This window comes from Oratosquilla oratoria, chromosome 12 (genome assembly GCF_046742065.1).
Source record: "Oratosquilla oratoria isolate Oo_2021 chromosome 12, ASM4674206v1, whole genome shotgun sequence".
Lineage (NCBI taxonomy): Eukaryota > Metazoa > Arthropoda > Malacostraca > Stomatopoda > Squillidae > Oratosquilla > Oratosquilla oratoria.
In genome coordinates this window covers 45508377-45532760 of record NC_134788.1, presented here as the reverse complement: position 1 = coordinate 45532760, position 24384 = coordinate 45508377, and the positions used below count along the sequence as shown (strand labels likewise).

Sequence of the window (24384 nt, the reverse complement as noted above, 5' to 3'; positions counted from 1 at the left end):
TCCAGCGTTTACCTTCTTCGAACATAAGTATGTAACATACAATGTGTCTAAGAAATAGCCTTCATTACATTATATCTTTGACTAATCAACACTTCTAAGTATATTTTGCATGTTTTATATGTGCTTTTTTTTATATCTCCACTCCTCATTAAACATGCTTGATTTAGGTCGAAAGTGTCGGCAATAAAAAAAATCCTTTTTTGGAGTATTGCAAATGGCCACTTGTATTCACCTAGTTGCATTTTACGGGACGGGAGCTATGCTCGTTATGACCCGTTTTCGTATCTCTCCACGTCCAGTTTTTTTTTCTTGAAATCGTGTATAGTTCTGGCACTCACTGTTCAATTTGGTCCAGACATCGATCACTCTGTGTGGGAAACTGTTTTTTTTTTTCTGTAACTGTCTTTCTTTAGTTTCTTTTTGTGTCCTCTTGCTTCCCTCTTGTCCCATTTTAATAGGTCATCTCTATCGAGAACTTCCACCCCTTTCATAATTCTGAAAATGGTCAACAAATCTCCTCTTTCCCTTCTCTGCTCCAATGTTGACAACTGTAATTTCTCCAATCTTTGTTCATGTGTCAAGTGCAGAGATAGATGTGCATAACTTGTTTGTATACATTTTTCTTGGCAGGCCGACACTTCGTCTTCCTCAGTACGAAAATCCAATTTAAAAAATTCACTGCCTAATCTCTGAATTCACTGTACACTAATTATGATATTGTTACTAGACCTAGTTCTTTATATTCACTCCACAAATGTACTTGGTATTAATTGAATACAAACAAGTGCTTCATGGTATGAACAGTTACATAGGACTTGAAAGAATCTTTGAGATTTCTAGGACATCTATGAGATCCAGATGTGGCATAGAATTCGGAAGGACAACAGACTTGCAGGTAATAAACAAGTGTTATATGGACACTTGCCAGTCGCGTACACGTATTTATTCTGTGGTAGATGTTTTTTCTCAACTGTTCATTACTTGCTGTTGCCTGGTTTGATGTTATTTCCGACTGCATATAATGATCACAGCCAATTTGGTAGGCATAAGTCATTTCTTGTCAAAGTGCTTATTGATTGTTTAGTTTCGTATGATAGATGTGCAGCGACCATAGATTCAAAGCCACAAATTAGGTCAAACATTTCTGAAGTTTTATATATTCTTGGCACGTTCTTTTTAATGCGAAGCTTGTGGGTTACAGGAGTATCATACATTATATTAATGAAAGGAGAATTTTGTGTGATCAATCACGAGAAATTGGACCAGAGTAATACCGGTGTCATTATTTGAATGAAATTAGACATATTCTGTCAAATTCTTATTGACTTATATATTGTTATTTTTTAATGGATAAGCAAAGGAAATATAATTATAACTGAACATAGGAACTTTGAACCAAGTCCAACATAAGAATTTAGCCTATAAGATAATACACTTGTAGAAGAATGTTGGTAGGTAGCTTGACCAAGAATATGAGACACTGCTTGATAATATAGGTCTGTACATACTGTGCGTGGGTTGTTGTGCTATTATAGTATGATCCGCCAGCCATTATGCAAGACCTTGGTATAATCACAATACGCAAATTGACAATAAATATGTTTCTGAATTTAAAAATCTTATCGTCTTGTCAACGATGGAGGCCACACCCTATTATTTCTTCCCATAACTGTTGTCATTAACCTATATGTAGGTTTAAATCGCTTGACATAGTCAATCTGAATGTTCCAGAAACAGCGCCATTCTCCATAACCTAACCAAAATGTATTCTTAAGTTGTCTTCGTGATTTAAAAGTAAGATTGCCTCGGACAGAAATCAGTTTTCATGAAGAAATAATTGTATTTCAATTAAGTGACTGTTTTGACTGGATACACATAAGTTAACATTTACTCTCACCATGTTCCATGTTTTAGTAGTTTGTAAAACCGAAAGGGTGTGTGTGAGTCTAACCTAAGTATATGTAGGGATGGGTTAGATTTGGTTAATAAGGGTTTTTTATGCTTATAGACTAAAGCATTTTAGATTTATTTGTGATCTTCTGGTACTATTTCTATCAAAATCTACACATTTACTCGCCAATGCTGTGTGTATGGGGTGGGGCAAAGGTATTCCCCAATAAATGGAAACCAGTAAAGGATTTGTAGTCCTTTTTAGAGATTTACAAATGGCCATTTGTGTGGAGTTAGATATGTGTGTACTGTATGTTTACATTCTTTTTGGCGGGCAGCGACTTTGCCTTCCTTGGAATGAAAACCCAATTAAGAAATTCACTGCCTAATCTCTCAATTCACCATGCACTGATTATGATATTGTCACAAGTTATTTATATTCACTCTACAAGTCAATTTAGCATTAATTGATTTCAAACAAGTAGTATAGGAGTCGGAAGTACAACAGTCATGCAGGTAACAAGCAAGTATTATTATTGGCACTCGTCAATTGTGTACATATATTCATTGCGTGGTAGAGGTTATTTTCCTAATCTGTTCATTACTTGATGTCTTGTTTAATGTTAGTTCTGATCGCATATGGGTACTGCCAATTTGGTAGGCAGAGTGTAGTCTTGTCAAAACACTTTTGATTGTGTGCATTCTCACATGATAGGCATGCAGCAACCATAGATACAAAGCCACAAGTTGGGTATTACATTTCCTAGGTTACTATATTCTTGGCAAGAATTTTTTAATGAAAAGTTGGTGGGTTACAGGGATACTATACATTATTCAGAAGTGGAATACATCAAATACATGCAGTGATATGTCTCACAAAAATATTAGTAATTTACTTTATATCGCAATGTTCCAGAATTAGCGTCATCCTCCATAACCTAATGAAAAAGTGATTTATATATACATATAGTATTATACACGAGTAAGATTGCCATGGACACAAGTCAGTTTTTACAAAGAAATAAATGTAATTAATTTTAAGTGGCTGTTTTAACTGAATAATGATAACTCAACACACGACTCCCACCATACGCCTTGCTTTAGTAGTTGATAGAATCGGAGGGGGAAGGTGAGTGTAACCTAACCTAGGTATAGGTAGAGATAGCCAATGTTTGGTTGACTAGATTATGATTTTTCTCAATCTAAGATTATAGGCAAAATTATTGGTTTTATTTGTGGGCTTCTGGTGTTATTTCAGCCAAAATTAATTTGATTATCCACCAATCCTTTGTTTCGGGAGGGAGGGAGGCAGTGCATTGTAGTTCAGTTCGAAGCTTTAAGATTCGTGTAAATAAACACCTAAGCAAGATGCTGTAATGCCTGCCATTTTGTATGATTTATTTATTTGTTTATTATTTGCTTGATTTTCATATATTATTAGCTGTCAATTTATCATTATTTACTATTTACCTGTTTGTTTATTATTTAACTATACCTGTGCATTTTATTTATTATTTATATCATTATATATGTATTTTCTTTCATTATTATATTTTTTTTACATAGTTATGGACCAAAAGGTCTCCTATCAGCATGCTCCTCCTTTGTAATAATTTGTAAGGATTCACAAATGTTGATTTCCAGTCATCTGTGTTATTGTATCCACCATACTCTGTATCATCGTCATCTTCATCATCGTCATCATCATTGTTATTATTATTATTATTATTATCATTATTATTATTATTGTTGTTGTTGTTGTTGTTGTTGTTGTTATTATTATCATTGTTCCATAACCTAACCAAAAGGTTGTCTAGGTGATTTATGTTGTTTTTTGTAATTCATGAGTAAGATTGCCATGGGCAGAAATCAGTTTTCATGAAATAATTATAATTAATTTTAATTTACTTTTTTTTAATTACTTTTAACTGAATAACTATAACAACAAGCTACTCCCACCAGAGGGGCAGTGGGGGGGGGGGGGTTTGAGTCTAACCTAACCAAGATATAGCTAGGGGTAGGTAAGGTTTGGTTGCCAATATTATTCTCACTCTAAGATGATAGACTTAAACATTTTAGATTTATTTGTAGGATTCTGTTGCTATTTCTGCCAAAATCCACTTGTTCATTAGCCAATCGTGTGTGTGTGTAGGGGGGAAAGGGCAAATCTGTTCCCTGACAAATGGAAACCAGTCAAGGATTCACAAGAATCACATACATCAGTGTCTGACATCTTTGATTATTGGGTGAAAAAATATCAAGTTTTCTTATTTTCAATTATCTGTGTTATTGTATCCATCATCATATTCTGATTTTATTATTATTATTATTATTATTATTGTTACTGGCATTACTATATTATTGTTATTATTATAATTATTTTGTGCTTTCTTTCTCTGCAATGTTTAATCATCCACTCATGTGGCTTCTTATTTCTCTATTAATTTTCACTCTACCAGTCGTCGTTTTTTCAGTTCCTGTGCTCCATCATTTAAATATAAGTTTAATCGTCCATTTTCTTCTTCTTCTTCTTCTTCCTTTAAGCTTCTTTGGTATGAGTTATTTGTTCTCCTGTGTTGCTGCATTTTGGTTGATACCTCAATGTATTTCTATATTTTCATCATACTCCTAAAATATTAGCAAGTAATATACTTTGTGTCGGAATGTTATAGAAATATCATCATTCACCATAACGAGTCATATTCTATCAGGCACAGAGATTCACACAAATTACTCATAACTCATTTGAAGTGGAAGGGAGGTGTGAATCTAATGTATCCTAGGTGTAGGTAGGGACAAATTATGATAGATTTACTAGAAGTGATTTACTTCTCACACAAGGACGTAAAAAAATCAACAATCTATATATAAGCTTCTGGTGGTATTCATGTGGGATGTTCCTTATTTTCCTGACAACCCTGAGATTAGGGAAGAAGGGGGGGTGGGGGGGCTCAATGCAGAATGGAAAACAAGTTATTTGCTGTAGAAACAAATATCAAATTTTCATGAATCTCTCAAATGTTGGTTTATGCCGTCCTTAATTTCACTATGAGTCAAATTCTTGTGGGCAGCATTGGCTGCTTGACATACAATGATGTATCACAATACTCTCATTATAAAATATGATATTAAATCTGTATCACTCATTCTCTTTCACCCTGAATATTAATAACCACAAAAAATATGACCAGGCCAGTTCACAGAATAGGGGGTTAATTCAGCTACAACTACAAAATAAATATAGTCAAGACACCGACACTGGCATTCTCATATACCCATTTACTCCTCATGACGCCTATGTAGGCGACATTGTATCAAAGGAGTTAATTAATGGGTGTGTGTGTAGAGATTTCTTATTTCCAACTATGCTTATGTATCCTACACAATACATTGATCTCTTTTTCTTGTGTCCTCTATCTCTCCAGTATGCACTCAGCCACTAATTTTCCTTATTATTTCCTGCTTAATTTTTACTGTCTCAGTCTTATTTTCTCATTTTCTGCACAGCCTCATAATTTTTAGTATTTCATCAACCTTCCATTTCTTTCTTTTTTGCTTAAGCTTATCAGGTACTGAAATTAGTGGTATTTGCCCAGCACTACCAGTCGACAGGTCGGTTCTTTCTTTTCTCGTCCTGTACACTGGTATATGCTGATAATGCAATATTATAGTTTGTTATATGGTAGTCCTTAGCAATTTTGTTGTTGAAGTATGGGGGGGGGGGGTATAAAAGTGTTATAAGGATTCTAAGTAGAGCACTCTGGTCGAGAGCTCGGTTGCCATGTAGAATACCAAGCATCCCCAACACAAAACATAATAATTAGGTTTATAGTTAGAGTTGTGGCCACTGGTTGCCTACTGGCTGGTTGTGGAAGATACAGAGGGAAAGAATTCTGTGCATGTGTCAACTAATTATATATATATATATATATATATAATTATATATATATATATATATATATATATATATATATATATATATATATATATATATATATATATATATATATATATTCCCATTATGGCCAGCGGATCACACTACAGCATCATGTACCCCACATTCTCATGCCAGTGTTTGATTGACTTATTTATGTGGATAGGAGGTAATGGGAACACGGGCTGAGGGAAATACTTTTATTTCTGACTGGTTTCGCCTGAGTGGCTTCTTCAGAGGAATTCTGAATTCCTAGGAAAGACCACCCGCTTGCGCGGGATCGGTTTTTGTGGGAGGGAAGAATGTAAGAAAATGAAAAGATAGTAGTGTATAAAAGAGGGCTATTGCCACCGGGCGATTTAGCGAGCGATTAGGGGCTGCTGGTGGTCGTGGCTCGGGAGAAATGGACTGGGAACTTGGACGGCGGCGCCGACGCCAGGATTAGGATCACCAACAAAAGTTTAGGAAATGGTAGGAGGCGTAGTAGTAGAGAAAGGTGGAAAAACGGAAAAATCTTTAGTGGGAAGTAAACTGAAATGAGAAGATGTAGTATAAGAGAAAGTTAGAAAGGAAACGAATTTTAGTCGAAGAAAAAGTAAGTGTAGATGTTTGTGCGTGTGTCGTGGCTATGTTCGTGAGAGGTGTGTGTATGTATCTTACGGGAAGTGAGTAGAGTTCACTTCCCGCGTGTAAAGCGCGTTACTGTTTAGCCCCAGGTAAGGCCTGAGCTGTTCCTGCTTTTTCCCAGGTTGAGTTTGAGTGTCTGTAGAGTTGATTCAGTGGCGGTGCGAGGGGGGGTAGGCGGGTGGGTGCTGTATTATCTCTCTCCTTCCAATAATAACTCTGAAAGCAGAGAATTGCGTGATTGGGAAATGTGTGTAAATGTCATAAGTGTAAACTCGCTCGCCAGCGTCAGCGAAGAGGCCAGCGTTAGGTTGCGGGCCGGTTGGACAGAGAGGCGTCCCAATTCCTCTCCGTCGACCAGCCTACGAGCAGATGAGGGTTCTGAGTGAGAGTTGGGTTGGGCCTCTGCTAAGCCAGCGAGCAAGTGTGCGTGTGCCTCTTTTCTTCCAAGCACTACTCTGAAAACAGAGAATTACGTGACTTGGGAAATATGTGTATTTGTCTTGGTGTAAACCCGCCTGCCGACGTCAACGAAGAGATCGGCCTGTGCCAGACCGGCAGCAGCAAAGGAGATGTATCTCCTCGCCACCACCGGCCGGCGGCGAAAATTCCTGGGCGTTTGTTGAGAGAGCTGGTGTGGAGAGACGTCCGACCTCTAGGAGCGCTGTGTTGATTCTGAAATCTGAATTCTGAATTCCTAGGAAAGACCACCCGCATGCGCGGGATCGGTTTTTGTGGGAGGGGAAGAATATCTGTAAGAAGATGAAAAGATAGTACTGTATAAAAGAGGGCTATTGCCACCGGGCGATTTAGCGAGCGATTAGGGGCTGTTGGTGGTCGTGGCACGGAATAGATTTTGAAGTCAAGTTGGTCAATATATATAAAAGGGAACGTGGCAATGTGTCAGGTTGGTCCCCCACTCGACGTCATCTGTCGGTGTGACGAGTTATCAGCGGGGGGATCAATTATCCGCTTGTTGGTCGTCGCGTGGCTGAAATGTCCGTCTGGGTCAGGGGCTCTGTGTATATTGTTCATGACGACAAAGCGTGGTGCTGCTTTTGCCCATATTAGATCCCCAGTCCTCTTATTGATGTTATGGATGTTGATGAAAACGGACTCCATTTTCTTTATTGTCATGTGATGTTATCCATAAGAACTTTTGCCTTGTCCCATTTCGGTAGATGGCCTCGTCCGTCGACATGGTTTACTATCGCACAGCTAAACCTGTAGTGTCTAACATCTGCTCGGTGTTCTTTTATTCTGGTGTCTAGACCCCTGCTAGTTTCACCGATGTATTTATTATCACAACCACCACACAGGATTTCATATACTACACTGTTTTTATTTAAGGTTGGGTCTTGTTTCTTGATTATAAGGTCCTTCACTTTCGTACCTGTAGAAGTCGCAAGGCGAATGTTGGGGGACGTCTAGGTCTCTCGTTAGAATGGAATTTGCGATCACCCAAAACTTAGTGTTGGATTTTCCTTTCTTGTTGCGTAGTATATTACGGGCCTTCTCCTCCAGGGTGCAAAGTAATCCTTTTTGGGTATTTGAGTCCTTCAAAAGTCGTTTTTATCATTTTTATTTCATCCATCAGTGCAAATACGAAACGCTCTCAAGAACAGGCCTATCACAAAACCAGTCTTTGTCCTCTCATCACGTGCACTGTAGTAATGAATGAAGTCATTCTTCATCGGTTTCTTGTAAACTTTTGAATTTAACATCACCAGCGAAACCGACAATGTGACTTGGAATCTGGTAAATCTGGTACAAACAGATTACCTAGAACATTAAAATTTTCTGATCCCAATGTCATTAAAAAAAAATCTTTTTAACATCTTTAGCGATAGACAAACTACCTAGATTAGCCCCTAATAGATTAATCCATAGACACTAAGAAATCTTGAGCAAATCAAACGGATCAATTTTAGATTGATTTACCACCATTTCTAGTAGTACAAAGAATGTATCAAAACATCGATGATAAGACTACAGTATGTTTCAAAATGAACATTTAAATCAAACCTCGAATCTGCATCAAGCCCAGATTATTCAAAGCACACTGCGTAACTGCAAAAACGATCAATCATAGCTTCATGGCGTCATCCCGAAAATAGCATGCACTCTTCAATTACACCAACTCAGTCACATAAAACATTTATTATTATTGTTATTATTTCCACTGTACTAGCACTGCGTCTAGTTCTTTTCGTTCCTTCTCTTCGCCTCTAATAAGTCTATGGGGTTGATGGAGAATGGTTAACAATAGCAGGTAGGCCCTTGGCTTTATGACCAGTCAGGAGATTAAAAAAGAAAAAAACAAAACAAAACAGACGACCAAAAAACACGATCCAGCCAGTCGCAGCAGGGTCACTAAATACTACAAATCTTCTTTAATACGAGTTATTTACTCCCTACTGTATTTTGGTTAATGCCCCATTGTATTTGTATACGTTTGTGTTACTCCTATTACATGGTCTCAAAAAGTTAGATGTCGAACTTATATTTTTTCTTTCAGGTCTAGGGGTAATCAACATTTCCTTGAAAAGGGTACCCGAATATACCGTATGTTCATAATATAAAGAGAATCCTGTCTGGCGTCTGCTGCACTCAAATCATACAAGACATCTTGAATATCACGCGATGACCCACACTGGAGAGACACATTTCGAAAGTGACCTGTGTGATGCAACTTTTTCACGAAAGAATGATCCCAAACAACACGTGGCCCATACTGGAGAGAAGCCTTTGAAATGTGACCTGTGCGATGCAGCTTTCAAAAGAAAGAGTCCTCTCTAATATCACGTGGTGACCTACTCTGGAGAGAAACCGTTCTAATGTGGCCTATGCGATCGATGCAGCCTTCTCACGAAAGAATACTATCAAATATCACGTTATGAACCACACTAAAGAGAAACCTTTCAACTGTTACATGTGTGACGCAGCTCTCTCAACGAGTGCTCTCAAAAATCACGTGATGGCCCATGCTGGAGAAAAGCCTTTCAAATGTAACCTGTGTGATGTAGCTTTCCCAAGAAAGTCTAGTCTTAAAAAACACGTGATGACCCACACTGGACAGAGGCCTTTCAAGTGTGACCTGTGCGATGCAGCTTTCTCACAAAAGAGTACTCTCAAATATCACGTGATGACCCACACTGGAGAAAAGCCTTTCAAATGTGACCTGTGCGATAAATCTCTCTCAACAAAGAAGGCTCTCAGGTATCACGTGATGACCCATACTGGAGAGAAGCTTTTCAAGTGTGACCTGTGCGATGTAGCTCTCTCATCAAAGAGTGTTCTCAAATATCACATGATGAACCACAATAATGAGAAGCCCTTCAAGTGTGATCTGTGCGATGCCACTTTCTCGATAAAAACTCTTCTCAAATCTCACGTAAAGACCCACACTGGAGAGAAGCCTTTCAAGTGTGATCTCTGCGATGCAGCTTTCTCAAGAAAGAGTGCTCTCAAATATCACGTGGTGACTCACACTGGAGAGAAGCCTTTCAAGTGTGACCTTTGTGATGCAGCTTTCTCAAGGAAAATTGGTCTACAAAATCACGTGATGACCCACACCGGAGAGAAGCCCTTCAAATGTGACCTTTGCGATGAAGCTTTCTCACGAAGGAATGCTCTCAAATATCACGCGATGACCCACACTGGAGAGAGGTCTTTCAAGTGTGACCTGTGCGATGCGGCATTCTCAAGAAAATGTGTTCTCAAACATCACACGATGACCCACACCGGAGAGAAGCCTTTCATGTGTGACCTGTGCGATGCAGCTTTCTCACGAAATAGTAATCTCAAACAGCACATGATGACCCACACTGGAGAGAAGCCTTTCAAATGTGACCTGTGCAATGCAGCTTTTCCACTAAAGAGTTCTCTCAAATATCACGTGAGGACACACACTGGAGAGAAGCCTTTCAAGTGTGATCTGTGCGATGCAACTTTCTCAAGAAAATGTGGTCTTAGGTATCACGTGATGACCCACACTGGAGAGAAGCCTTTCAAGTGTGATCTGTGCGATGGAGCTTTCTCACAAAAGAGTGATCTCAAATACCACGTCATGGCCCACACTGGAGAGAAACCTTTTAAATGTGACGTATGCGATGCATCTTTCTCGAAAAAGTGTCTTCTCAAACAACACGTGGCGATCCACAATGGAAGTTCACTTCAACTATGACCTGTGCCATACAGCTTTCCCAGAAAAAATATATAGTCTTCGACGTCACGTGGTGAACCATACAGGAAAGAACCCTGTTCAGCTTTTTCATGAAGGACTCGTTTCAAATGTCACGCAATGACTTGCACTTCCTCACAAAAGGTTGATCTCATGTAATGCGTGATGACCCACTTTTCTGTGTGATGCTGCGTTCAAGCTATTAAGTATTAACCCATTGCTGGAAAACATTTTGGTTGATTAGTCACACAGTTGTAAAAGTAAGTTGGCGTAATCACACTTGTGTAATTATTTAAGTTACCTTTGATTGGCCTATTGTGCAATTGCATTTTTGTAATTAAAGTCTTGATTGTTCCATTAATTCCATGAATGTTCTTGTAATTATCAGAAACAGTCGAGAATGTTAGAAAGTGAGGTGACGGATACAGTTCTGTTTACCTTTGTATTGTGCAAAATTGTCTCCCTTTCCTCGTCCGAAAATTAAAGAGCAAAAGAAAATGCGAGTCCTTTGCCGTCTTTAGCCTTGGGGGTCTATCACTCTGTGGTGATTTCGTTTTTCTGCCAAAAATAATTTCGTTTTCTGTCTCCCGCTTTTTTCGACAGAGACCAGTTTCTTAACTGATTTTCAAGTGTGACCAGTGCGTTGCGGCTTTCTCAAGAAAGCATTTTCTCGAACGACACGTGGTGATGCACAGTGGAGAGTCACTTCAAGTGTGACTTGTGCCATACAGAAAAGTCTTTTCAGCTTTCTCACGAGGGATTTATTTCGGATGTCACATAGTGATCTACACTTCCCTACGAAAGGTTGACCTCATCTTTTGTGTCATGACCCATGCTAGTGAGAGGCCTCCTCAGTGTAACCTGAGTGATCTAACTTTTATGTATGATTGTGCACTCAACTATTAAGTATTGATCCACTATTATAGACCTGTTTGGTTGATGAGTCGTCACACACTCATACTCTCAGTTGTAAAAAATTACTATTTAAGTGACCTTGGATTGGCCTACTATGTAATTACATTTTTGCTTCTTCATGATTAAAGTCTTGATTGTTCCATCAACTGCACGAGTGTTCTTGTAAGTACTAAAAACAGTAGAGGATATTAGAGGAGCGTAACACATTATGACGGATACGTTTCTGCTTTGTGTAAAGTTGACTGGAGTAGCCGCTATTGTTGTCATTTGTTACTGTAAATATAACGACGATTATGAATTAAGCAGTGTTTATTGAATCCCCGAAGATACAACACACACAGTATAATGAAGTCTTTTCAAGAGTGGTATAAGATGGCATAGGATGACTTGCTCATTGTTGTTGAAGGATAAATCCAAGATGTTAGTTGATTGGGTTGGTTTTGTTATTATCTGAGCCAAGAAGAAATTGTAGCATCTAGTAGTAGATTTGATTGTGTTTATTTTTTAGTGTGATCATGTCGTCTTCTCTTTTTTTTTTTTTTTTTTCCTCATGCGACGTGACCTTCTGGGCAACGACTGATAGATAAAAAGGTAAAACTTGAAATTGAAGAACAAAGAAAAGAGAGAGAGAAAAGGAGAAAGAATTAATTTTTAATTTTAAGTATCGTTGGTCGTCTTCGGGTTTGCTGCCTTTTGTGCATGCGCCGTGACGTCATGGGCAGAGACTTGTAGATAAAAAATAAATAAATAAATAAGAAATAGATTGATAGATAAAAAACAAACAAAATTAAGTAACAAAGAAAAGAGAGAAAGAAAAGAAGGAAAAATAGTTAATTTTGAAAGAATTAATCGTTGGTCGTCTCCGGGTTTGTTGTCTTTTGCGCATGCGACGTGACGTCATAGGCAGCGATTGGTAGATAAAAAAATATAAAAAATAAAATAAATAACGAAGAAAATAGAAAAAGAGAAACAAAGGAAGGAGAAGGAATTAGTTAATGTTGAATTTTAGGTTAATCGTTTGTCGTCATCGGGTTGTCTTTGGCGCATGCGACGTGACGTCATGAGCAGCGATTGATAGATAAAGATAAACAAATGAGTAAATAATAAAATAACAAAACTAAATAACAAAATAACAAACAGAGAAAGAAACGAAGAAGAAAGAATTAAGTTTGAATTTTATAATCGTCTTCAAGTTTGTTGTCTTTTGCACATGCGTCGTGACGTCACGGGCAGTGACTGGTAGATAAAAAAAAAGGAAATTAAATAATGAAAAAGAAAAAAAAAGAAAGTTAAAGGAAAGCAGAGAGGAAGGAGAAAGAAATTTAACTTTGAAAGAAAGTTAATTTTGATTTTAGGTTTATCGTTGGTCGTCTTCGAGTTTGTTGTCTTTTGCGCATGCGTCGTGACGTCATGAGCAGCGGCTGATAGATAAATAAAATATAAAACAACTCATTGGAAACAATAAAAAATTAAATAACTAAGAAAAGAGAGAAAAAGAGAAAGAAAAGAAGGGGAAATAATTAATTTTGAATTTTAGGTTGGTCGTCTTTGGGCTTGTTATCTTTTGCGCATGCGTCATGACGTCATGGACAGAGATTGATAGATAAAAAATAAAGATAAGTAAAAAAAATAAGAAACAAAAAATAAATAATGAAGAAAAGAGAGAAACACAGAGAGAAAGAATTTGTTAATTTTGAATTTTGAATCGTTTGTCGTCTTTGAATTTGTTGTTGTTTTTGTCTTTGGCGCATGCAACGTGACGTCATGAGCAGCGATTGATAGATAAAAAAGATAAATAAATAAAATAAATAATAAAATAACAAAACTAAATAACAAAATAACAAACAAAGAGAGAAAGAAACGAAGAAGAAAGAATTAATTTTGTATTTTATAATCGTCTTCGAGTTTGTTGTCTTTTGCACATGCGTCGTGACGTCACGGGCAGAGACTGGTAGATAAAAAAAAAGAAAAAAGAAAGAAAAAAAATTAAATAACGAAAAAGAAAAATAAAGTTAAAGGAAAGTAGAAAGGAAGGAGAAAGAAATTTAACTTTGAAAGAAAGATAATTTTGAATTCTAGGTTAATCGTTGGTCGTCTTCGGGTTTGTTGTCTTTTGCGCATGCGACGTGACGTCATGAGCAGCGGCTGATAGATAAATAAAATATAAAACAACTAATTGGAAATAATAAAAAATTAAATAACTAAGAAAAGAGAGAAAAAGAGAAAGAAAAGAAGGGGAAATAATTAATTTTGAATTTTAGGTTGGTCGTCTTTGGGCTTGTTATCTTTTGCGCATGCGTCATGACGTCATGGGCAGAGATTGATAGATAAAAAATAAAGATAAATAAAAAAAAAAAAAAAAAAAATAATGAAGAAGAGAGAGGAAGACAGAGAGAGAAAGAATTTGTTAATTTTGAATTTTGAATCGTTTGTCGTCTTTGGGTTTGTTGTTGTTGTCTTTGGCGCATGCAACGTGACGTCATGAGCAGCGATTGATAGATAAAAAAGATAAATAAATAAAATAAGTAATAAAATAACAAAACTAAATAACAAAATAACAAACAAAGAGAGAAAGAAACGAAGAAGAAAGAATTAATTTTGTATTTTATAGTCGTCTTCGAGTTTGTTGTCTTTTGCACATGCGTCGTGACGTCACGGGCAGAGACTGGTAGATAAAAAAAAGAAAAAAAAAGAAAAAAAGAAAATTAAATAACGAAAAAGAAAAATAAAGAAGAAAGGAAGGAGAAAGAAATTTAACTTTGAAAGAAAGATAATTTTGAATCGTTGGTCGTCTTCGAGTTTGTTGTCTTTTGCGCATGCAACGTGACGTCATGAGTAGCGATTGATAGATAAAAATAATAAACAACTAATTCAAATAATAAAAAAACTAACAACTAAGAAAAGAGAGAAAAGGAGAAAAAAAAGGAGAAATTATTAAATTTGAATTTTAGGTTGGTCATCTTCGGGTTTGTTGTCTTTTGCGCATGCGACGTGACGTCATGAGCAGCGATTGGTAGACAAAAAAAAATAAAAAAAAAAAATGAATAATGAAGAAAAGAGAGGAAGACAGAAGGAGAAAGAATTTGTTAATTTTGAATTTTGAATCGTTTGTCGTCTTTGGGTTTGTTGTTGTTGTTGTCTTTGGCGCATGCAACGTGACGTCATGAGCAGCGATTGATAGATAAAAAAGATAGATAAATAAAATAACAAAACTAAATAGCAAAATAACAGACAAAGAGAGAAAGAAACGAAGAAGAAAGAATTAATTTTGAATCGCCTTTGAGTTTGTTGTCTTTTGCACATGCGTCGTGACGTCACGGGCAGAGACTGGTAGATAAAAAAAATAAATAACGAAAAAGAAAAAGAAAGTTAAAGGAAAGTAGAAAAGGAGAAAGAAATTTAACTTTGAAAGAAAGATAATTTTGAATTTTAGGTTAATCGTTTGTCGTCTTCGAGTTTGTTGGCTTTTGCGCATGCGTCGTGACGTCATGAGCAGCGGCTGATAGATAAATAAAATATAAAAACTAATTGGAAATAATAAAAAATTAAATAACTAAGAAAAGAGAGATAAAGAGAAAGAAAAGAAGGGGAAATAATTAATTTTGAATTTTAGGTTGGTCGTCTTTGGGCTTGTTATCTTTTGCGCATGCGTCGTGACGTCATGGGCAGAGATTGATAGATAAAATAAAGATAAATAAAAACAAAATAAAAAACAAAAAATAAATAATGAAGAAAAGAGAGGAAGACAGAAAGAGAAAGAATTTGTTAATTTTGAATTTTGAATCGTTTGTCGTCTTTGGGTTTTGTTGTTGTTGTCTTTGGCGCATGCAACGTGACGTCATGAGCAGCGATTGATAGATAAAAAAGATAAAGATAAAAGATAAAAAGATAAAGATAAAAAGATAAAGATAAAATATAAAAATATAAAGATAAAAGATAAAGATGAAAAGATAAAGATAAAAAGATAAAGATAAAAGATAAAGATGAAAAGATAAAAGATAAAAGATAAAAAAGATAAAATGAAATAAATAATAAAATAACAAAACTAAATAACAAAATAAACAAAGAGAGAAAGAAACGAAGAAGAAAGAATTGATTTTGATTTTTATAATCGTCTTCAGGTTTGTTGTCTTTTGCACATGCGTCGTGACGTCACGGGCAGAGACTGGTATATAAAAAAAAAAAAAAAAAAAAAAAGAAAGAAAATTAAATAACGAAAAAGAAAAAGAAAATTAAAGGAAGTTAAAGGAAGGAGAAAGAAATTTAATTTTGAAAGATAATTTTGAATTTTAGGTTAATCGTTGGTCGTCTTCGAGTTTGTTATCTTTTGCGCATGCGACGTGACGTCATGAGCAACGGCTGATAGATAAATAAAATATAAAACAACTAATTGGAAATAATAAAAAATTAAATAACTAAGAAAAGAGAGAAAAAGAGAAAGAAAAGAAGGGGAAATAATTAATTTTGAATTTTAGGTTGGTCGTCTTTGGGCTTGTTATCTTTTGCGCATGCGTCATGACGTCATGGGCAGAGATTGATAGATAAAAAATAAAGATAAATAAAAAAAATAAAAAACAAAAAATGAATAATGAAGAAAAGAGAGGAAGACAGAAGGAGAAAGAATTTGTTAATTTTGAATTTTGAATCATTTGTCGTCTTTGGGTTTGTTGTTGTTGTTGTCTTTGGCGCATGCAACGTGACGTCATGAGCAGCGATTGATAGATAAAAAAGATAAATAAATAAAATAAATAATAAAATAACAAAACTAAATAACAAAATAACAAACAAAGAGAGAAAGAAACGAAGAAGAAAGAATTAATTTTGAATTTTATAATCGTCTTCGAGTTTGTTGTCTTTTGCACATGCGTCGTGACGTCACGGGCAGAGACTGGTAGATAAAAAAAAAAGATAAAAAAAAAAATAACGAAAAAGAAAAAGAAAGTCAAAGGAAAGTAGAAAGGAAGGAGAAAGAAATTTAACTTTGAAAGAAAGATAATTTTGAATTTTAGGTTAATCGTTTGTCGTCTTCGAGTTTGTTGGCTTTTGCGCATGCGACGTGACGTCATGAGCAGCGGCTGATAGATAAATAAAATATAAAACAACTAATTGGAAATAATAAAAAACTAAATAACTAAGAAAAGAGAGAAAAAGAGAAAGAAAAGAAGGGGAAATAATTAATTTTGAATTTTAGGTTGGTCGTCTTTGGGCTTGTTATCTTTTGCGCATGCGTCATGACGTCATGGGCAGAGATTGATAGATAGAAAATAAAGATAAATGAAAAAGATAAAAAACAAAAAATAGATAATGAAGAAAAGAGAGAATCACAGAAAGCGAGCGAAGCGAGGAGGACTGACGTCATATTTTTCTGGTGTTTGATCAAACATTTTGGTGTTTTAATATTTTTTGTTTTATTTGACCAAATGACAAGACATCTTGTCATCGGAGTTTAATGGGTTCATTGCTGCACCCGTCGCGTCCCATCCGGTCTAGTCCAAGGCATCATGCGCAGTTACCTAAGTGAAAAAGGAGAAGGTATTAGTCCTTTGGCATCCTAACTAAGGTTTTTATACTTCCCATAGCCGACCAATCAGGAGCTCGGAAAACTTGCCGGAGACCGGTCGGTATACGACTCGACCTAGGCCTATGTACCGCTAGCTATAGTTGTCAAGCATAGTTAGCAAATACATCACCAAAACTAAACGGACCTGCCTCCTCTATAAGGCGGGGGACCAAGCCCGGTGGCAAAAACCCTCTTTTATACACTATATTCTTTTCATTTTCTTGCAGACCTTATTCCCCTCCCCCCCCCCAAAAAAAAACTATCCCGCGCAAGTCGCAAGTTCACTCCAGGACACGACAACTTCAAGCAGCTCTCCTCTCGAAGCAGCTCTCCTCTTGAAGGAGTATTCCTTTCCAAGCTTCAAGTTCCCCTTTGCTCTTAGGTTCTTTGCTCTTAGGTTCTCCCTTTAATTAAAGGCCGAGTGCGTAGTGTTATCGTGAGTTTCATTTCCCTGGCTTGTCCGAACCATATCACAACACTAGCCCTAAGAAAAAGATCCCTGACAAGCGACTAAAAAATATATATATATATATATATCATTATGGATGTAGGTGACGTGGGAAACAGGCTACTTCCTTTGTTTTGTGAAGCAAGTTAATTTAGCATGCAGTACGATGTTTTATCAGGAGTTAAATTTTATTTTCATTTCTTTAAGTCCCCTCAAGTATATTTTATATATTCTATACAACTCTTAATATTCTGAATACTCAATATACGTTAAAAGTAAATGTCAGCATTAAAAAAAAAAAAAAATTACAATCTCCTTACAAGGGGGCCGCCACTAAGTCGTCTTCGGTACGTTAACATTGAGTTAAAAGTAAATGTCAGCATTATTAAAAATAATAATAAAAAAAATGGAAATAAAAAAATCTTTGTTTACAATCTTCATATAAGGGTGTCGCCACTGCGTCGTCCTCGGTACGAAAATCCAACTTAAGAAATGACATAGAATTTGAAAGGACAACAACCGTGCAGGTATTCTGGGCACCCGTCATGTGTTTATTGTGTGAGAGACTTTATTTTCATTATCTGTACTTTATTTTCATTATCTGTTCATAACTTGATGCCTGGTTTGATGTTGGTTCCAATCGCATATGGTAGGTAGGTCAAACACCACCAGAGGCGCCACCGTCGATGACGAGCACAATAGCGCGTCATTTTATGCGCACGCCGTTCAAACGGCCAAATTTACATACCGCGGGAAATTTAATTAATAAAAATGTTGCGTGAGTGTATTTACTACGATCGTAATAAATTTCAAACATTCACATCATCAGTTACATGTCGGTCAATAAAAACATTAGATAAACATGGCGGCCTGCATTCAGCAGTATATCAAAAATTGGTATATGTTTCAACGTAAAAAATGAGCTAACAAATTTATTGTGCGGGCAACTGACCATAATTAACCAAAACTACTAGTATCGTGGATTATTCTAATACCAAAATAAAGTCAGTATGTTACGGTAGAGCTGAGAAATTGGTTGTTAAAATTAGTTTTTTTTTCTATCGGGTCGGATTATCGGATAACAACATCAACATCCATCCCGCCATCTTATCTTTCACTGGTGATATGGACCAAACTTCACTCTATTAAGTCTCTTACTATTATGTTATTAGTGTAATAGACTTATAGTTGAATTATTTTAAATATTTCCTTTAAAATGTGTGATTTTCATGTAATTTGATCGAAGAGAAGTTACGTTTTCATCCTCCGTAATATTACGGACCACAGCTACGATTCGTCCTGCCCGCTATCTATGATCACTGGTGGTATGGATCAAACTACACTATTAAGTTTGTTACTATTGGGTTATTAGCGTAATACCTTGCATATAATTGAATTATTCAAATTATTTTCTTTAAAATGTGTGATTTTCATGTAATTTTACGGTATTCGTAGCTGTGGTGGGTAATTTTGCAGAGGATAAAAACGTAATTATATGATCAAATTACATGGAAATCACACATCTTATAGAAAATAGGTCAAATAATGCAACCATATGCTAATTTTTTATATAAAATTGTGCCTGTCAGTAAAAACCGTCATTGTTTACGTTTGATCGGCGATCAGTCAGACCGCACGTTTCGGCCCGATTTCCTCGGACAAAATAGGCCAGATTTAATTCCATTCAAAATGCAATATCTCGAGAACTAGGACAGCTAGATGGATAAATCAAATTGCATTATACTCATAGCGACTTTTTCCATCCCATGAGAACTACTTCAGCTCAAATATCAGGAATTCCATTTTCATATTGACCTAGCTACATATGGGCACTGTCAATTTGGTAGGCAGAATGTAGCTTTGTCAAAACACTCACTGCTTACTTCTTGGATAATAAGTTATGCAATGACCATAGATACAAAGCCACAAATTAAGTTGTATGTTTCTTAGTTTATTCACGGCAAATTATCTTTAATGCAAAGTTTGCAGGTTACAGGAGTAACATATATTATTTGGGACTGGAATACACCAAATACATGCAGTGAAATATTTCCATAAACCTAACCAAAAAATAGGTTTATGTCATCTTTGTGATATGAGAGTAAGATTGCCTCTGGCACAAATAACTTTTCACAAAAAATAACTGTAATTAACTTTAAGTGACTAAATAACCATAACTCAACGAACTACTCCCACCATGTTCCTTGTTTTAGTAGTTGATGGAACTGTTGGGGGAAGGGTGAATGTAACCTAACCTAGTTATCGGTAGGTATAGGCAAGGTTCGACTGACTAGATTAGTCTTCCCCCAGCCTAGGATGATACTTTTGTTTATGGTCTTCTATTTCTGCCAAATTTCATTTATTGACTTGTCAATCCTGTGTGTGGAGGGTGGGGCGGGGTTCAAAGATGTTCCCTGACAAATGAAAAGCAGTAAAGGAATCACACAAACATTGATTCCTGTCATCCTTCGTTATTGGGTGGGTGTAGGCCTGTGTGAATAATACCAATATTTCTTATTTCTGGTCATTTGTGATGTACCCTCCATTATTTATTTATTCACTTATTTATTTGCTTCTTTTTATATCAAATATTTATTCACTCACTCACCTAAAGAATGAAATCAAATGTTGATTTACAGAACACAAATATTCACTCAAATTACTTATAGCTCATTTGAAGTGGCTGTTTTCACTGAAGAGATATAACTCAAGAATCTACTCTGACCGATTGCCTTGTGTACAGTATTTGATGGATGGAAGGGGTAAATCTAAGCAACCTTTCATGTAGGTACAGAGAGGTTAGGATAGATTAACTAGAAGTTATTTACTTCTCACACAATGATATAAATATATATATATATATATATATATATATATATATATATCCACATATATATATATATGTATATATATATGTATGCATTTATATATATACATATATATATATATGTATATATATAGATACATAAATATATATATATATATATATATATATATATATATGTGTGTATATATATATATATATATGATAATTTCTATGACAGTCGTGTGCAGGATTCAAACCCACTGCGTTCAGCCACCCGTAGATCACCTTCGCAGAGCCTTAGACCACTACACCACAGAAGCTATAAAATCCTTGAAACCTGGAATCGAACTGATTCCCGAGGACAGGAAGATCACTTAATCTGCGACCCCAATTCCTGTTTTACTCAAGAACTTAGCTCACCAGTGGTAAGGGGTAAGGACCGGAACAAATCCCTTTCACGCTTATCTCCATTGTAACTATGAGAGAAATTCGCTAATAGCAGGAACATCAATCCAATAATTTCTATGACAGTTGCTGCAGGATTCGAACCCACTGCATTCAGCCACCCGTAGATCACCTTCCCAGAGCCTTAGACCACTACACTACTGGTGAGCTTGGTCCTTGAGTAAAACAAGAACTGGGGTTGCAGATTAAGTGATCTTCCTATCCTCAGGAATCAGTTCGATTCCAGGTTTCAAGGATTTTATAGCTTCTGTGGTGTAGTGGCCTAAGGCTCTGCGAAGGTGATCTACGGGTGGCTGAATGCAGTGGGTTCGAATCCTGCATGCAACTGTCATAGAAACTATCGGATTGATGTCGCTGCTATTAGCGAATTTCTCTCATATGTATGTATATATATATATATATATATATATATATATATATATATATATATATGTATGCAATTTTTCTCACAGTAGGTCTTATTTCAAGAGGGTGGGCTAATACAAGCCTTCCATAGTCTTTCATATTTAATTTGACATGACTTCAGGAAGTCATCTTCAGAATAGTTACAAGAAATAAGTCACAATTTCTCAAAGCTACATGATTCACAATTGACAATAATGTACAGACAACATGGGTTTAACTATAGGCCGCTTGGGAACGCTGGATGGGTCGTGACCCACTATGTAGTCGGGCACTTCGCCTTGGAGGGGGAGGGGGAGGAGGATGGAGAGGGGGGGAGTCAGGTAAGATAGGTCTTCTCGCTGGGGCACCACGCTAGTCATGTGGGGGTTGGTGAGGTGTAGGAGGAGGAGGGGGAAAGGAAGGAGGTGGATGTTGCTGTTGTTGGGCTCCAAATCTAGTGGAAGAATTAAATAGTGAGATGGCAGAAATCATATTACATTGAATGTTAATAATTGGAGCTCTCTCCCTTATGTGGATGGCTTCAAGCATTTTTAGTGCCTTAATTTTGGCACAGTGTGCAACTATCCTCGTGTTATCCACAATAGTCTCCCTATCGATTACAGCCTGGTGGTATTGGAGGTGGCATTGTTTAATTGCTCTTTGTTGTAAATGTAGGGACAACCGTCTACTCAGTTGGCATGTTGTGAACCCAATGTATATAGAATTACAGGGTGCGCAGTCCCCAGAAGTACAACGGTATTCATATATGACATTGGTTCTCGATAATATGCCGCCATTGCCAGACAGATTGTTTTTCATAACAAGGGAACAGGTACGGGGGTTGTCATAGAATATAATTACTTTTAAGTTATCATAATCACCTATTGGCTTACAATTTCTATGTATGATGTCTTTCATGTGTTTCTCATCTTGACGGTAAGAGCTACAATAAATATTCTGGTAAAATACAGTGATGGTCTTGGCTTGGTCCGATGTTTTCACAGCAACTTTACATTCTAGTAAATCCTTAGTTACACTATCAAAGTCTTGATTAGAATAACCATTATTTACTAGCATCTGGCACAGGTAAGTTCTAAATGGAGCATGTGCCAAGAGGAACAAATGGAAATTGCCTGTCGGACATATGCCCTAATAATGCCTTTCTTATAATTATGAGAACATTCACCAAGACCATTCATGTATTTACCGCTATCAGTGGGCTTGCGATATACCATAGTTTTAAAGTTATTAGATGTCGCATCCACCAAAACATCAAGAAAAGGGATCTTATTATTAACATTGAGCTCTGTAGAAAATTGTAGCCCTGAAATGGCTTGGAGATTAGATCTGAGCTCTTCTAATAAATGTATGTCAGAAACACAAAGATATCATCAACATATCTAAGATATAAATGCAGTTTCGTGGTTAGGGAATGTAAGGCTTCAGTTTCTACGTGAGACATAAAGGCTTGAGCATAAAGGATCCCCAAAGGAGAGCCCATGGCAATGCCATCTATTTGGACAAAAAGTTTACCTTGAGGGCATTTGAAAGGGGCTTCAGTAGTGCAAGCATGAAGCATGTCCTTCATGATAGTTTTAGGCATTTTAGGTGGTGGTAGTGTTGGGTGATGGTAAACATAGTCTAGAATAATATCAGTAGTTCTTAAAACTGGAATGTTCGTGAAGAGACTGTGGGCATCAAGGGAAGCCATAATTCCTATGTGGCTGTTACTCCTTAGTACATCAATGAACTCGTCTGTAGATCTGAGTAAGTGGTAGGAATAAATGGGGTAATTATATTATTCAAATGCTTAGCTAAGGAGTATATATATATGCATATATATATATATATATACATATGCATATATATGCATATATATGTGTACACATATGTATACATATATATATACACACACATATATATATATAGATGCATACATATGTATATATTATATATATATATATATATAATATATATATATACATATGTATATATATATATATATATATTTATATATATATATATATATATATATACATATATATATATATATGAGTGGAAGGGTGGTGAGGTAAACACCAGGAACAGTTGGATTTTTTATTGCTAACGTTTCGTCCTAAAAGGACTTCCTCAGAGTGTACACAAACAAATCATTGACAGCTTATGTACCCACAGCTTACCCCGTTCCTTTCCGTTCGTCTTTGCTCCTCATGCACCTCCGTTCGGCATCACGAAGAACCAAGCTGGCCGTTACTCTCACCAATTTTACAGATCCATCACAGTGGTTGCTACATGGATGTAAATTGATGTAGGCTGCCTCAACTACTTTTCTTCTCTGTTTCATTAGACCTTTATGTAGCACCTCTGTTCTTTCCCAATCTGGTAGGTGGCCAAAGTTGTCAAGGTGGACCACTAACAAATTTGAAGTCCTGTGAGCTCTGATATCGCTTTTGTGTTCATAGGTACGTTTTTTTATCCCTCTGCTGGTTTCTCCGAAATAACTAATGGGACAGCTTTTACATTACACCAAAACACAAATCCAACAAGACCTCATAGGAGAAAGGAAAAAACTATACAACAAAACATGGAACAATCTAATGAACAAAATAACTATTAACACCAAAAACCCAAAACTATTCTGGAATGACATAAAAAGAACTGGTACCAAATACAAATAACATACCATACATAATAGAAAACAACATAAAATACCACAATGACAAAGAATAAGAAACAGCATTCCGCAAACACTGGGAAAACACATTCAAAATCACACCAGAAGAAAACATACAATTTGATCAAACACACGAACAAAAAATACTAGTTCACTTACAACAACATTCGCAAGAACTCATCCCACATGACATGGTAGATCTAAACAGACTAGACCCAGAAAACACAATAACACAACCAATAATAACACAAGACATCAAAACCATAATAAAAAACATGAAAAATAAAACACCAGGACAATCAGGAATAAACAAATTTGTTTTAAAACATGTATCAGACAACATGTTAGGCTACTTAACAACAACGCTAAACAAAACACTGAGCCTAGGATACTTCCCAAACATATTCAAACACTCCACACTCATATTCATTCCAAAACAGAACAAACAGACATCAAATGTAGGGAACTACAGACCAATTTCACTTCTAGAAGTACCAGCCA

General features: G+C 36.2%; 2 protein-coding genes across 4 annotated transcripts in view; both read left to right on the top strand.

The window, feature by feature from the left end:
* Positions 1-451: 451 nt before the first annotated feature.
* LOC143030734 (uncharacterized) lies at positions 452-12030 on the top strand. The gene is made up of 2 exons (XM_076193934.1): positions 452-895; positions 8967-12030. Exon 2 carries the CDS (start codon positions 9345-9347, stop codon positions 10632-10634), a length of 1290 nt encoding a protein of 429 aa, XP_076050049.1. The 5' UTR covers positions 452-895; positions 8967-9344; the 3' UTR covers positions 10635-12030.
* A 5881-nt stretch (positions 12031-17911) lies between these two features.
* Positions 17912-24384, top strand: part of LOC143031630 (uncharacterized) — a 15186-nt gene continuing 8713 nt past the window's right edge. For 2 of the 3 annotated variants that reach the window (XM_076195731.1, XM_076195732.1), the window contains exon 1: positions 17912-18081. The gene's annotated coding sequence lies outside the window, so the exon portion shown is untranslated. The other variant, XM_076195733.1, reaches the window with a different exon arrangement.

Bases quoted from the DNA above. Each gene is read 5' to 3' on its own strand.
- LOC143030734 (XM_076193934.1), top strand. From the start codon at position 9,345: ATGAACCACACTAAAGAGAAACCTTTCAACTGTTACATGTGTGACGCA.